The 17,500-nt window shown below is 34.8% G+C and overlaps 1 protein-coding gene across 1 annotated transcript in view; it reads left to right on the forward strand.

Annotated features, from left to right (window-relative positions):
* Positions 1 to 17,500, forward strand: part of LOC122808382 (alpha-tectorin-like) — a 182,503-nt gene that overhangs the window by 70,611 nt on the left and 94,392 nt on the right. Inside the window, exon 3 of the mRNA XM_044079347.1 lies at positions 3,021 to 3,419. Within this exon, the coding sequence (XP_043935282.1) occupies positions 3,021 to 3,419 (399 nt within the window). The remainder of the gene's footprint in view (positions 1 to 3,020; positions 3,420 to 17,500) is intronic.

A 17,500-nucleotide genomic window follows, 5' to 3' on the forward strand; every position in this document is an offset into this window, starting at 1 on the left:
CAATGTTTTCATGTGGCGAGTCATTGTGTTGGTGGGAGAAGGGATGCAAGAAAAGTAAACAGATGCTTATGCTGAGTTGCTGAAGATTCATTTAATCACAGTCAGGCATTTCAGCATGAGGTTATACTCAGAACCCCCTGGGGTTAAGTGCAGGTTTTTGTGACTCTCATCTTATGTCATTTAGTAGATAATAATGAAATGCTTGTTTGTCTGTTCTTTTATTTATTACTTTAATGAAGTACTGAAAAGGAAGTCCCATCTAAACACATTTGCTTAAACAAGCACCCAGTGTGACTGTCAAATATGTCAGCAAATACTTTGTACTGGTGCCAGTATAAACCATGACTGCAGACAGTTAATAAGCTAAAATAGGCAAACACTTTGAAAAATATACTACTACTTTTGTTATTCTGTTTTTACTATCTTTCTGCAGGTTATACAGCTGAATATGAAACAAACTTTATGAATATCAACGCACACATAATAAATGGCAAAAGAAATAAACACATTTATATTTCTTTTTTTTTTCAAAAACATTTTTATTTTGTTTTCGTTATAAACATATGCAGATGTACATATAACAAATACAATAAAACAATAACAAAACTATTTCAAGTATTTACATTCATCCAATATAAACAATCATTTTATCCATGAGAAGTTATCAGTATTTATTCAAAAGGTTTTCCAATTTTTGCCATGCTATTTTTATGAGTAATGTTATGAGTTCTATAACAAATGGTTTGCAGTTCGTTTTTACAAACAACTTTTGCTATATTAATAAAATCTTTAAACATAAAATCTTATTTACTTTTCCAGTTCAAAGTAATAAAGTTTCTGACAATTGCAAGAATTGACCAGAGTAACTGAATCTGAGATTTATGTATTACATTACATATAGGAACATTGAATAGGATTAGTGGGTTAGAAATATGACAGTTATCAGACCATAAAGCATTTGCACAATATTTGAAGTCTTTCCAGTACTGAACAGCATTTCTACATACAATGAACATATGAACCCAGTTGGCCTCTAGTAATTCATTACATTTCCAACATTTACTTTCACTGTTTTTGAGTATAAGATTTATTTTATGTGGAGTATTATACATTTCCATGTATACACTCTCCAATATAATGAAAAAGAGGTATCATACGCAGAATTCAATAACAATTTATTGGATTCATCATATATTTGTTCTCCATTAATCTTTACATAGTAATTCCAAAAATCTGAGTAAACTTTAGAGTGTCTTCTCTTAGTATCTTATAGATAGGTGAGATACTTAATTTTTGATTATCTGTCTTTTCAAGACACCTAATAAAAAGTTGAATCGAACTATGTATAGATTCAGTCTCTAGGTTGATTGATACTCTCATTTTATTTTCTATAAACTGCTGTAATGAGTATATAAACAACCAACTGTCTTGACTATTATCAAAACTACATAGAAGAAAGTTTAGTGGTTTAATACTCTTATTTTCAATAAACTGATGCCAGAATATCAAGTTATTTTTCTTTGATTTTTGCATCGCATTGATGAAAGAATCTAGGCAATCAGGGGAGTATGCTATAAGGGAATATAAGAAATAGAAATTGTTTAATGTTGTAATTACAATCAATTATATTTTTAAAGTTATTATATATTTGATTAATGCCATAAGAAAAACGATCAAACTTCTTATTAAATAAACAAAATTCACGTAAAAGCCAATGAGCTCTACTTATTCCATATTGTTCCTTAAATTGATTTTCTATAGTTCTGACATCAGCTATATGAATCTCATGTATTGTTTTCCAGCCAGATATATAGGTAGGTGTGATCCAATGTAATATTACATTAATTATAACTGATTTGGAATAAAGATCTAAACTAGAGAATGCTATCCCATTTTTGTTCCTGGCTCTAATGTGCCATTTATATGCAATCCTAGGTTTTAACGGGAGCCATAAAAATACACATTTATATTTCTGATATTTAAATGTCTAATACCTTCCTCACCACAGCAGTAACATAGCATAGCATACATATGGAAGATGGACACCACAGCCTTGGTGTAGTATAACCATTGTGTAAGTCATAGTTAAAAATAAACAGATATTACACAAATCTTAAGATATCATAATCCAAATGAGTGTTAATAGATCTTGTAGCCAAGCTATGTCTAGTGACCAAATCTAATATGTATGTTTTACACTGTATTGGTTAAACAGCAGTATAGCAGTGTTATTACCAGCAGTCTCTAAATATCTTTTGAACTGCTTGTAAATACAAGAGTGTTACAACGCAAAGCTGATTCTTTTATATTTCAGCGTTTTAGTTTCAGGAATCTGTTTTGGCAGCTCTAGTGTGGTCAATACCTTTCTGATGGGCTGAAATCCACACATCCCTTCCATAAGGCTTGCAAACAGAAAAGTGGGTTGCTTAGGTAGATGAAAGCAGATTATTTTCATCCCTCAGTTTTCATGTACTCCTGAGAATTTAAGTTGCCACCACAGACTTACAATGCTATGTCAGTCTCGGTAGTTTAACTACCTCTGTTTCATTATCTTCTCATTATTTAATCTAATCATGAGACGATACACTTTGATTTTTTATTCCACTATATTGCTGTTGGTCACGATACTTTTGCATTCCACATTAATCTTTTTCTCTTGTCTTTTCCTTTGTAGTATCTTTGCGATTTTGGTTAAAAAGAAATCATAAAGGAATAAGTGCAGCATGTAGAGTTGTATTTACTTAGAATAAATCAAAAATAACCTTAGCATTTTAAATTTTGAATGGGAAAATATGAGGCCTTGTTATATGTACCTGTCTCTCATTATATTCCTCAAGTGATCTTATTAGAATCTATGTCTTCTTACAATATATATATATACATTATATATAAATATATATATATATATATATAAATATATATATATATATATATATATATATATATATATATATATATATATATATGTATATATAGATTGTTAGTTTATTTTTTAATTGTATAACTGTTTTCTTCCTTAGGTTGGAGATGTATTCTGGACTGATGGATGTACTCAGAGGTGTTCCTGCTTATCAGAAAATAATCTTAGATGTTCACCTTCAAGCTGTAATGAAGACCAGATTTGCACTATACGGCATGGAAAGCTGGGCTGTCAGAGCACCCTTACTACATGTACTGTTGCTGGAGACCCACATTACTACACCTTTGATGGAGCAGTTGCTCATTTTCAAGGGAGCTGCACTTATGATATTGTCAAAATCTGTAACTCCTCATTAGACTCAGCCTTCACATTTAGCATCCGTGCTGAAAACCGTAAAAGAGGAAATCCCTATGTATCTTTTGTTTCACGGGTGGAAATCATACTGCAAGATAGCTCATTTCAAACAGGCATTATCATTGGAGCAAGTAGAATTGTACAGGTAAGTTCTAGCAAAGTATGTGATTGTTAAATTTATGCAAAATTTAAACACATCCTATGAACAAACAAAAACTGCAAAGTTGTCTCACTGAGTTAAGCAATAGTGTTATCAATAAGAAAAAAAATGTATAAATAAACCATTCTTGAAATAAGGCACATACTTTAGTCTCCAAAAGAAGAATGGTGAACAACAAAAAGCATTTTCCTGTGTAGTCACTTATTTCACTTTTTTTACACTAGCATTGCTGCCATTATCAGATAACAGATTTGGGCAAAGTTGAATAGATTAGATGAATATGTATACATATTTTTTCTGATGGCAGAATCAATATTTCTTTACTTAATGGTTCAGTGGTCAAGATTGCTGCTTCATGGTTTCAAGGTCCAATGTTCAAACCTGATCTCTGGTTTCTGTCCATGTAAAGTTTACATTTTCTACAGGTGCCTATGTGGAGTTTTTCATTGAGCACTAGTTTCCTACCTCCTCTCACAGCTATGCTATGTGATTGGCTACTCTTAATTTTTATGCACGTTGCATTTACCCTTGTATTTGTGACTAAGGTCATGGTAAAAAAGTGTCCATGATGACTGGTTCCCTTATTCTGTTTATAAAAGAATAAATTAAATTAAATCAAAAATATAATCTCTGTTGCTTTAGAAAAAAATAAAAAAGAACTCATTACACGGGTAAAATTAAATGTGAAATGATGCGCCTGGCTATGAAGAGTCTGGGATGATGCAAGGACATTCAGTGAGTAAAAAAAGCTTGCATGGAACAAAGGCACTGTGATGGGACAAAGAACGAGGACATTAACAGGGTTATATTCAATTATGTAAAGACTAGGTTACAGAAGAAAGTGTTGGCAACATTACATACTGAAAGCCAAACTGGCTTTATTTGCCTGTTATGTTAGGTTGGACTCTAACTATCAAAGAAGAACATAAACTCCTTGAGGGAAAATGTAGATGGTACTTAATGAGGTACAGAACATAACCTAGTAGTGAAAAGCAAAAAAAGGGTAATCTGCACTATGGCTTCTCTGGTTTCCTTTCCACTTAGTGGCACATAAAGACTGGACAAGAGCTGAGAACATTGGCGTCAAACAATGAGGAAGCAAAAAGAAGCATTTTCCAGTTCTGGACTTTGTTTTTTTTTTTATTTTTTTTTTATTTTGCATTAATTGTAGAATGATTAATTAAAACTGGCTGACTGCATCAGAGGCAAGTAATTTTCCTAGGCTGCAAGTTGTTTGGGATCAAGGACTGTGTAGAAAATCAAATGGCTGTCACAGGAAGGAGCAGATTCAATAGTTGGAGACTAGTTTTCTAAGTGATCTGCCTCTGATCTCTTCTGGAGACCAGGACTTGGTGAATCTTTGTATAAACTTGCTGGTTGTATATGCTAACACTTTATGCATGCTGTTTCTGTTGAGAAGGCTGAAATGTATGAAGTTTGATTTTTATATATGAAATTAGTCTTAAGGATTTGGTGGTCATAGTGGGAGAATATGAAGGGAGATGATACATACAGATATAATTTCAAAAACTACAAGGGTCCATCATCAGTTATGAATAAGGGTAACATAAGTAGGATTGATTCTTCCTTCATTTCACCCTCAACACAGGAAGTTAGGTCATTTGTGAACCCTTATCTGCTTTTATTACACCTCAACTTTTCTTCAGACTTCTAGCAATCAAATGCAAGTTCTCAATGTCTATATTTCTGCCTGCATTTGAAGCTAATTCCTGTCTTTCACCCCATTCCCTGGGGGATAGAACAAATCCTCTTCATGACCAGCTTAACCTTACTGACTATCACTCCTGCTGCCTTCTTGGCTTGTGTTTATGCCACCCTTTTACACTGGTGCATCTTCTTCCTTGTACCTATATCTTCTCTTTTCTGTAATATTTTTATCTGTCCTTACTTCATTTATGAGCAGTCTGCTATTATTAACCTTCTGCCTTTCCCATTTTTATTTATGCAGACACTCACTGCTACTAGTACCAACACTTTAATGCAGTTTCATAGCTCACTGAACATTTTATCTCTTCTCAGTTTACAGATGCTACTTGCCATAGTCTTACTAATCTGATTGACTATGGTGCACACACCATAATCCTAGATCTCTGACCTAGTATAACGACCAAACGAAAGTCAAAGTCAAACAGGTTAAATTAAAAACTGATATCACCAATACTTGTGAAACACTATCTGGGGCTATAGGCTCAGTTCGCATGGAGCAATGCCTTAAAGACATACAGAGCAAACTAATAGAATTAGAGAAAGAATTGCTCAATGTTAAGAAATATAAATTGAACCATGATATCAAAGATTACGCTGGAGATTCAGCTTTTTCTCGACCAATCACCAACAGGAAATGACATCAAGGCGTTCGATTTGTGGAACAAGAGAGGCAAAAACGAAATGGCGGTTCTTATGGGTATTCGGATGTCTCTATGGAGTGGGAAAGCGAGCCAGGAGAAGGTGGAGATTTTCCTACACTTCCAGCAGCACAAAATCCACATTCATTTCAACAGTCCTTTCGGAGAGGGAAACAAACTGGATTTGGTGAAGGAGAGAGATTTAGAGAGAATGACGACGAAGTTGAAAATGGACAGAGACAATATGTCGCTACTCATTCAGCAGCGCAAAGGTACAAACGAACAAGAAGAAACTAATGTAACTTTGCAGATAGAAGTGGATAAGTATAATGTGGATACTACATATGTAATTAATTTATGTGGCATTAGTTTAGATGATGCAACTATCTCAGTTCTTAATCGGGGTTTGAAATATATTCCAACTGTATTGCCCCGATTATATGTTTTGAAAAGCGATGTATATCGCTTTATACGTAAGTTACATTTGACTGCTTTTTTTCATGATAAAAATAATAGTACATTTATTAATGAAGATAATAATGAAATGCTTTCATCTTCCTCTGATGATTCTGATGATAGTTTCCATTCCTGTTTGTCTGAAAAAGATGTAACAGTTGATAATAATGCATATAGTAGATTAGACACAACTAAAGTGAAGGTTAAAAGCCAATTTGTTCCACCATTTTTACATGAGGGTATTAGAAATTTTGCAGCAATGATTGACTTTGCTATAGAGTCAATATATAATAATTTTGAAGCTAATAAACATAATATTGTGTATAATTTGAGTAAGCTAGAATGGCAGGCTTTACAAACCTTAATTAATAATCAAGAATTAATAATAAAACCAGCAGACAAAGGTAACAAAGTGGTACTAATGCATTATAGAATGTACCAAGTCCTATGCACGAGAGGATGCACGGTCCAAACCAAGTAGAGAGCTCCAAATAGACCAGCAAGGCAGCACAGAGTTCAATATATTTATTAAATACTGATGAGTAAAACAAACTAGTTTCGGCCAACAGCCTTCTTCAGTGTAAAACAGTATAATCAAGTTCATTTGCATCATCCTTTAAATACATATCAAGAGCCAATCAAAAGGTTGAGCTCATGAATACTGATAAGTTTGAAAAATATTTGTAAAACATGTTTTGGGGCACTTAGAGTAAATCATTTAGATATACAATGAAAATTGATGTATATACTCGGGTGAGGTCCATCCATAACAGGAAAAATAACCACCAGGTGAATACATGAAACTAAACAAATTATTAGTATATTCTAACATATTCATATGACAATATATTCATGCTTAAAGTTGGTTTTTATAATCCCATACTGGATGAGCCTCTATCACATGCTATTCAGCAGTTCTTGGTTAGAGAAACCATAGATGAAAATATCAAATACTGACGTTCAAAGGACTCAAACATACTATGTCATAAGGGAGCATATGTTGGACCAGTTAGGTTATATATACATAAAGATGTATATATATAGAGATTGGATCAACAATAATGAGAATGGCAGCCTGAACATAAAGGCTTTCACACTTGTCCAGCATAAGCAGGAATTCTTTCAATATTTATTATTGTCATTTACTAGCCATGGGGTCGTCAATTCAAAACTGTTATAAGCACGTGGGTGTTCTATTCAATATGGGAAGATTAATTAGATCGCAAGTATGAATACATTGCCAGATGGAGAAGTTAGAACATATTAATAATTAATCTTATTATCTATTATTTATTTTTTGTATTTATTGGGTGGCCCTTTATCTTGTCTTGGACAGATATATAATAGGTGTAATGTTTATGCTGGACAAGTGTGAAAGCCTTTATGTTCAGGCTGCCATTCTCATTATTGTTGATCTACTTTGTGCTCTATGTTCATCATTTGTGTTGCCCACTACCAATCTCTATATATATACATTTTTATGTATACATAACCTAATTGGTCCAACATATGCTCCCTTATGACATAGTATGTTTGAGTCCTTTGAACGTCAGTATTTGATATTTTCATCTATGGTTTCTCTAACCAAGAACTGCTGAATAGCATGTGATAGAGGCTCATCCAGTATGGGATTATAAAAACCAACTTTAAGCATGAATATATTGTCATATGAATATGTTAGAATATACTAATAATTTGTTTAGTTTCATGTATTCACCTGGTGGTTATTTTTCCTGTTATGGATGGACCTCACCCGAGTATATACATCAATTTTCATTGTATATCTAAATGATTTACTCTAAGTGCCCCAAAACATGTTTTACAAATATTTTTCAAACTTATCAGTATTCATGAGCTCAACCTTTTGATTGGCTCTTGATATGTATTTAAAGGATGATGCAAATGAACTTGATTATACTGTTTTACACTGAAGAAGGCTGTTGGCCGAAACTAGTTTGTTTTACTCATCAGTATTTAATAAATATATTGAACTCTGTGCTGCCTCACTAATGCATTATACCCAGTATGTTCAAATGTGCTTAGAACATCTAAATGATAGTGAAACTTATAGTAGATGTGACATCAAAATGTATGAAAAGGCAGTAAAACAGTTTGATGATTTATTACAAAAGGGGTTTCGGTTAGGATATTTTACAAGGGATGATATAACTAAGAAGTTTAAGACACAGAATTGTGAAATAGCTTTATTTTACTGTTTACCGAAAGTGCATAAAAATGCCCATTATCCTCCAGGACGTCCCATTGTATCAGCGTGCAATTATTTTTTACATAATATGGGTATTTTTCTTCATAGTTTTTTATATCCTTATATTATTAAACAAACATCCTATATTAAAGATAGTTTTGAATTTTTAGATAAAATAACTTCAATTGTATGGACACAAGATATGTATTGGTTAACAGCAGACATAAAAAGCTTATATACAAGTATTAGACATGAATATGGCTTAAGAGCCTTAGAAAAAATGTTAGGAGATAATCCACAGTCCTTCTATATTATAGAACTAGTGGAATTTTGCCTTAAAAATAATTATTTCTACTTTGATGGTCAGTTGTTCCATCAGTTACAGGGTACAGCAATGGGGGCAAGTTTTGCCCCTAAGTATGCAAATGCATTGATGAACTCTTTTGAATTATAGTTCTTATATCAGATGGAATTTTTTAAAAAATATGTGATAAAGTATTTTCGTTACATCGCGACTTGATTTTTGTGTGTAAGGGAGGAAAACAGGAAATATATAGTTTTAAGAAGAATTTGCAAGAAAATCAATTTGGTTTAAAATTTGATGGCTTTCAGTTAGGCAAAAAAGTGAATTTCTTGGATTTAACTTTGGAAGGTAAAGAAAATGGCAAAACTGCCAGTAAAATATATCGGAAATTTGAAGATAGTCTACATTTTTTGGATGGACATAGTCATCATCCTTCACATCTTATGAAATCTTTACCATATGGAGAGTTCACAAGGGTGATGAGATTGTGTAATAACACCAATGAAGTGGAGATGGAGTTAAAAAAAGCTTTTAAGTTATTTATTAGCAGAGGCTATGATGCAAAAGAGGTAGAATTATCTTTAAAAAAAGCAAGAGAAGATAAAGAATGTATAGAGGGGGTTAGGAAAAGAAAAAAGAAAGAAGGATATAAATATTTAGATCGAAATCAAGATTTAAAGTGGCCAGATAAAATGTATATGGTTCTGATGTATGATTTAATAGCAGAACAAGTTAAACAGGCAATACAATTATATTGGTCTTCTTTATTTAAACATAAGGACTTGCTGGAAATATTTCCAAAAAGTATTATATTTTCTTATAAAAGAGGTAGAAACCTCAAAGACATGCTGGTACATGCTAGATATTTTAGGCCTAATATTAATCTGAAAATAGAAATGAAATTAATGGGAACTTACCAGTGTGGAAAATGCATTTCTTGTCAGTATATAAGTCAAACATTTGAGCGTATAAATGGTAGATGCTTTAAAGCAAGTGGAAAGTTCTCATGTAATACAGAAGCAGTGGTGTATGCAATAAAATGTCCATGTGGATTATTCTATATAGGAGAAAGTAAACGTGCTTTCAAAGTTAGACTCCAAGAACACATAAGGGACATAAAGAATAAAAAAAACAGAAAGTCCCCTTGCAATGCATTTCAAAGACCATCATAATAGTGAACCAGAAGGTTTGTTAGCAACAATTTTAGAACATATAATAGTGGATAATAATGATGAAGTAATTAAGCAAAGACTTTTATACAAAGAGACTGTTTTTATATTGAAGTATGGAACAATGACACCTAGTGGTATAAATGTGGATTGTAATTGGAAAGTTTTCTTGTAAATTAATGATTAATTGCTTAATTATTTAATTGATTGTTTTAAGTTCTGTAAATACCTAAGAAATGTTTTTGAAATTATTCTCCTTGGAGGCGTGAGCTGAGGCGCTAGAGAGAGTACCAATAAACCTGTGTTGGATCTTTCGTTTGGTCGTTATATTTGGATTTTATTTTTTATTTTTTGGTTGTTATCATATCTCTGACCTAGTAGTCTGATCCATCCAACCAACTCCTCCTACCTGCTGGAAGCTCAGGTATTACTGTGTCATGATTTCTCCCCTTCTCAACCCATGGATGCTCTCTGGCACATTATTGCCGATATAATTTGTTGTAATGTACTCATCATAAAGATCCTTACCCTGGCATTCTGCTTCATCCCACTAAGCCCCTCACCCCCCCCCCCCAACTGGAAGCTTAGGTTAAGTTAGGTCAAGCTACACCATGACTACTATCAAACTGCAAATCCCATAACTGGACTCTTTCCAAGCTCTTCATAATGGTTGACACCAGATCTAGTATGTTATCCTTCATGTCAGCTTTCTTAAGCTCTGCCTGCTCCTTTCTTTTCCTGTATTGCAGGTTTATTCATAACCATCTTCTTTGTGTGTATTAATTGTGAGCAAGCAGCAATACTTTCCAGTCCATAGCTTATTTCCCTATTTCTTGGCTATTCTTACAATATTTGTCTTTATCAGGAAACATTACAAGAGCCTAGAACATTTTCTTTAACATTTCATTGCTTTTCACTTTATACTCTTTCATTTCATCCCCTTGCTTTTCAATGTCCTGTAGCCTACGATGCAGCTTCTCACCTTCCACAACTGTTCTTGTTCTATATCTTCTGTTTATAAGTCACAGTGGAAGCTATTTTGTAGCAGCTGCTTCTATTATCATGCATAGGTCACTCGTAGAAAATAAAAATTACACAGATTTGTTTTCTTCTGTCTTTGTGGGGGAAATATGAAAGTGATAGAGAGATCCACATGATCTGAGTTTGACAAGAGGCCCAGGAAGCTTGAAAGTACAGAAGAGGAGCTTTCTCTTAAGCACCTTAACCTACAAATGACTTTAGGAACTTTATTGTCCTCTACTAAGTTGTAAACTAAAATCCCACCATACTAATCTATCCCTCTGAAACCATAGTGTCTTAATACCGGTTAGGCTCCAATTCTTACTCAATATCACTGAAACCTGTTTCTTCAAATCAGCACTCCACATAAGGAATGCCCACTGCATTAAACATGAGCAACTCAGGGAGTAACTTTACTGCGGCAGCAGTACATTGCACAAGCTTATAGTACGGACAACAATTTTGCTGGTAAAAGCCACATGCAAATACGGCAGTCTTGAGATACAGCTAATAAGTATTAACCATGTGCCCCCCCCCCCCTGAAAATATTGTTAGCTCAAAGATATCAGAAAACGTAATGTTCAAATGTTATTCTACAAACAACTGCTTTACATATCATGGGTGACATTATACTTAACTCTTTTAATCATTATTCTCACCCAGCCTGCTCCTGTAGTTATTCTCAGATAGCACTATCTACAAACTTGAAAATATTTTTGCACAGTACTAATGTTAGTAAACTCACTTATTCATGCATTCTATTTACTTGCCTATATTAAATGCACACCATATCAAAATATCAATCAATATAGCTAATAGCTGCCCAATACTTATAAGATAGGACTTTGCATTAAACATTACTAGAAATAATAGTCTTTATTCAAACTGTACCAGTTACTAAAAACTTCATATGCATATGTTACTGCCTTATTGATTTAGTACTACTGTTTATTTTACTGTTGTATGTCTTGTTTTTGCCATTTGGCCCAGGAAATTACAGAAAAGGGTCTTTGTACCAGTTCAGTTACACAGTCAACAAACTCAAATACAATAAAATAGAATAAATAAACAAAATAAATCTACAGGGAGGTTGTGCCAGGGCAGAATTTGTCATTAGCCCTGATGGAGGTTAGAGGCTCAAAGTACGATTGCCATGCTGTGATGGGTGGGATAGCTGAGGAGGCATGATCACCACTCCCAGGTGAACATATCCTGGAGCTGCTCCTCCTGGTTCACTCTGTACACACACACATGCTATATGCATCAGCATAAGGCGGCAAATAGACTACTAACAAAACTGCTAACTGGCTGCACCTGTCTTGTCCCATAGCTGTATACTCTAGAACCTGGCATGACACAGTGGGGGTCTGTATGTAAAGTGTTATCTGGTATTGAGACCCTCTTGGCACATTTCACACTGAGGGGTCTGGCAATTCAAGGAAGCTGTAAAGCATGGAGGTGATAAAACTCAGAAATGTTACAAAGAAACACAGGATTACAAAAAAAAATTTGAAATGGAGTTACTATGATAAATCAGGTATAAATTATTTGAGACACATAATCAAAACTAAATCAATCACATAATCATACTCTCTAAGAACTTGAGAATACAAAAACACCACTCAAAAAGTATTGTTTTTGCATGGCTGCGTAGCTGCTTCACAGACCCCTCATAAAGGGTTTTGTCACATGCTCACTTTTCCATACTAACTCCAATGTTGTACCAAGTCAAAGAAGAGTTCAAAGGTGTAAAATTAACACAAAACATAACATTTACCTCTTTGCTAACTTCTGTGACTGAAATCAAATCACAACATATGCAGCAGGCAAGTTCTGACAAACTAACGCTTTGACAAGGTAAATGTACAGTCTTTCCTCTGAGATGTTTTGTGATCAAAAATAAGTAGACTGATCAACAGCAACTCTTCACAGAAAACATAAAATGGAGCAATCCATCTCACTACCATAAAATAACAACTCAATGCAGTTAAATATAATCAGAATAATTAGGAAAATTTATGAAAAAATGCTACTTTGCATTTTGCATTTCTGTTTTTTTCTTACAAATTTTGCTTATCTAGTTTTTGAGACTATCATCTTATGTGCTCAGACCTTTTGCTTTATATCCCCAGAATTATGTTTAGCAGATTACAAGAGCACCCTTAAAGGTCTCTTTATCTACCAGCCTGCATTTTTCTGTAACTTTCACCTTCATTCAGGCAGGTCTGAAAACTCGTGTTGCCTGTTATGGTGTTGCCATGATAAAATCCTCAATAACTAGATTTTAAAAATATACATTAAAAGTAAAAGGTCAAAACTTGTTCTCACACCAGTTATAAACCAAATATTGCTGTTGTTTAAAAAGCTTATGTTTTCTAATCAATTAATTAGGAATTTATTAATAATTATCTTTGTCTCGGTCCTATTCATCACACTGAATGACATTTGACGACCTTTACTAAAGTTCCATAAACATTCTTTGTTAAACAATATTTATTAATTACAACTGAAACATAGTACAGCTGATTTTAATTCCAGCATAAACATCCATGTAATGTTAATCAGGACAGCATGACATTGCTCATCCTGACCCAGTAAGCAGGGTCCATACCTCCACTCACTTACTTTATTTATGAAGTAGCATCCCACCACTCACTTCATTTACCATTTATTGAATTACACATCCAACCAAATAAGCAGCATCCTTATCTCCACTCATTTATTTATCAAGCAGCCTCCAACTACTCACTTTCCTTTCCCATCTCATTAAAATGAATATCCAACATCAGAAGGGGAACAAAAGAGGGTAAGCATGTCCCTCTTTTCCTCCTTACCCAGTCTGATCACTAACCACAATCCCACTATTGCACCAAAAAAGGGGGAGGGAGGGCAGGTAGCAAGTTCAAGCCAAAATGTGACTCCTTACCCAGTTACACTTACATAAAGCCCTTAAGCCCCTCCCTACCCTTATTTCATTCCCTCCCACTCATCTTTCCTTCTCATTTAACCCTTTCATTCCCCCTACCCCCTTAATTCACACTAGCATACTTATCTAACCCCACTATGAAGATGTCCCTGGACTAACTGGTTTGTTACCAAACCTCATTTGTCCCGGTCCCCTTCAATAAACACATCATACCGAATTACATTTGATGACCTTTATTAAAGTTCCGCAAACATACTTTGTTAAACAATATTTATTAATTACAACTGAAACATAGTACAGCTGATTTTAATTCCAGCATAAACATCCATGTAATGTTAATCAGGACAGCATGACCTTGCTCATCCTGACCCAGTAAGCATTGTCCAAACCTTCACTCGCTTACTTTATTTATGAAGTAGCATCCCACCACTTACTTAATTTACAATTTATTGAATTACACATTCAACTAAATACGCAGCATCCTTACCTCCACTCACTTATTTATTTATCAAGCAGCCTCCAACTGCTCACTTTCCTTTCCCAACTCATTAAAATGAACATCCAACATTAGAGGGGGAACAGAAGAGGGCAAGCCTGTCCCTCTTTTCCTCCTCCCACCAGCCAAACCAGGCGGTTCCCCCTCTCTCCTACCAAAATTCCAACCTAATCGCTCATTAAAAAGCATTAAGCCAAAGATCATTCAGAGTACGGCATCTTCTCTAACCAAACTCGATCCGTGTCACCACCTCCCAAACTCCTAACTCACAAATAACCAAAGTAGACAATTGCCTAAATGGCTTAAATTAAATCCCATTCCCTCTACAATGCTAAAATGGCAAACCATAACCTCATAACCTAATATAACCTTGATATATTGGCTACACTTAACCATCAATAGTAGCTTCACCATGTTTCCCAGTTCATTACATGTCAAATGTACCACCAAAACACTAAACCCAAGCCAGGTAAAACCACCAGAGAAATGTACAACCAGAAGGCTAAGCCTAATGTCACCCAGAAACACACAATGGCAATGATATGCCAACATGACTAATTGCCTCCTCTTTTCCACTCAATGTATATACCCATGACCAAACTTGAGATTTCCTCTTCTAGCAACCTTATCCTTCCCCCAAACTACAACGCCAGCAAAGTAGGTGAACCACCCACATCTACTCCCCAATTCACATACTCTGTAGCTCACATGTATGCCCCTGTGGTAGCCTACCAATGTAATTCTCCTGAAACCACTCAATCATGAACCATCCTGCCATGGTTGAAACTCAACTGCTCATCAGTCTTACTCTCCCTCCCCTTCACTAGGCTTATCTTAGTGCTGTTCTTCCTGTAATCCACTTCACCAAAATTAAGTTTCCAGAAAAAATATATACAACTCCCTACAAACCTCTCAGCTTGTTAGCCAAGAAATCTGGAGAAAACCATAAGAAAAGTGGGACAAAACCCAAGATAGGCCTTTTGAAATATTGCCTTCACAAACTTAGAAAGATAGAACAGTAAAATAATCACCCTCAGCAAGTCTCGAACCCAGGACCTTGTCAACTACAGCATATCGCATTACCCCACTAATCACACAGCTCTGGATGTGCAGTAACACGATTATTGTAGGGAACGACAGCTCTAACTCCAAACTTTAATGACCTAACGCTAAGTGCCAGAAAACCAGAACCCCATAAACTAGTTCCTGAAGACTCATCTATGATGCCCAGCCATGAAGTATTCTGGCAACATATCATACACTATGTGCCTAACCTTAAACACCCCCAAAATTCAATGCTTCCCAATGCAATGACAATCTTGACTAGAATGCTAGCTACCACACTAAGAACTAACCTAAACCACCCCCACTCACTTCCTAGCGACAGTCCTAGCTAGAACCCTCACAAACTGCTAAACATCTTTACCCACTGCTTGTCCTGAGCCTTTCCCTCTAAAGTTTTCTTCCCTTATGTCACCTATACATGTAGTAAGGAATTAAAACATGGCCTACATCTGCAAAATACCAAAACCGTGCCTCGCGTAAACCTTCTAACTCCCCTGTAAACAAAGCACCCAGTTCCTAAATTACCCCAAAAACAGCCACATACCTACCATGCTTCATAAAAACCCTACCTACAAAACTCACCCAAAGCACACGTGAAATGATCCTTGTGCTACTCTCTGTAAAAACCCTAACCTGGTATGTGACAAAGGTTCCTAGAATTCATAAACTCAAATACTATGGAACAACTTGTTACCACTCCCACAAGAGGGGAAAACATACTGGACCTGATCATCACCAACATGGGGACTCTAAGCTCCAGACCAGAAGTGTATCCCTCACTAGTAAGATCAGACCATAAACTGATCTCACTGGATATTCACATCCCGACCCCACCACCTGACCAGAAAACCACAGTGAAAAACTTCTCTAAAGCAAATTTCACACTCCTCAAAACCGAGGTGGAATCCTTCAAAGCCCCCGGGCCTGTGGAAAATACAGGCCAGATCACAGAATCCTTTATAAATGCATTCTATGAACACCTTCAAGAATGCATGGATCAGGGGGGTGTGGCCAAGGATGAACACAGGATAGCAGCAGGTTTCTTCAGCTCCACCAATTTCATTACATTGACAGGAATTAATTACTTAAAAAATTAATTTTTGAAGTAATTTTCTTTCTAAATATGTTTGTTTTATATAGTTCTTGAACTATATCTAAAAAAGAAAGGAAATCTTAATAATATTCCTGTCAGAAATTACTTTGGAAATTTTCCTGTCAGTTTATCAGTCTGAAATGAGTTCCAGTAAGACAAATTCTCAAGACTCCAGCATCAAGAAAGAACTTCAGTCTCTGATAATTATAGTCCAGCAACTTACTGCTAAGATGGATAAAATGGATACTAAAATAGACACTTTCATAGAAAAACTACAAAACAAATAGACTTGTTACATATGGACCTGCAACAACAGAAGATCCAGATGACAGGCATAGAAGAAGCTGTGAATGACATAGAAAATAGAATACAAGAAGAGGAAATCAACATTGAGTTTCTGCTGAAACAAAATACACATTTACAAACAAAGCTGGATGACCTGGAAAATAGATCTAGGCGCAATAACATTAGGATTTTTGGACTGCCAGAAAATATTGAAGGTAACAATATTACTTCTGTTTTAACAACATGGCTCCCTAAAACTTTAGATTTACCAGAAGCATTCTCTTTTGGTATCGAAAGAGCACATAGATCTATAGCTAATACTAACTCTAACAAAAACTATCCTAGATCAGTTAAAGTTAGATTTCTATCATCTTTTGATAAAGAGATGGTTCTTAAATCTGCTTGGGCTAAAGCTCCTGTTAAGATTAATGAAACAACTGTGCGTTTTGACAATGACTATTCTTCCATGGTATTAGCTAAAAGAAAAGTTTTTCTGCCACTAATAAGGGAGCTTAAAAAGCACAGTTTAAAACATACCTTCTGTTTCCTGCCAAGCTTAAAATCTTCCTTCCTGATGGTCCTAAAATTTTCGATGACTTAGACTCTGCTTTACTGTTTATCAAAAAAAATAAGATTTTGGAAAAAATAGAAGAAATGGAATGGGCTAGTCCTTTGTTAAA

Source organism: Protopterus annectens, chromosome 8.part0 (genome assembly GCF_019279795.1).
Source record: "Protopterus annectens isolate FY-2018-M chromosome 8.part0, PAN1.0, whole genome shotgun sequence".
NCBI classification, from domain to species: Eukaryota; Metazoa; Chordata; order Ceratodontiformes; family Protopteridae; genus Protopterus; species Protopterus annectens.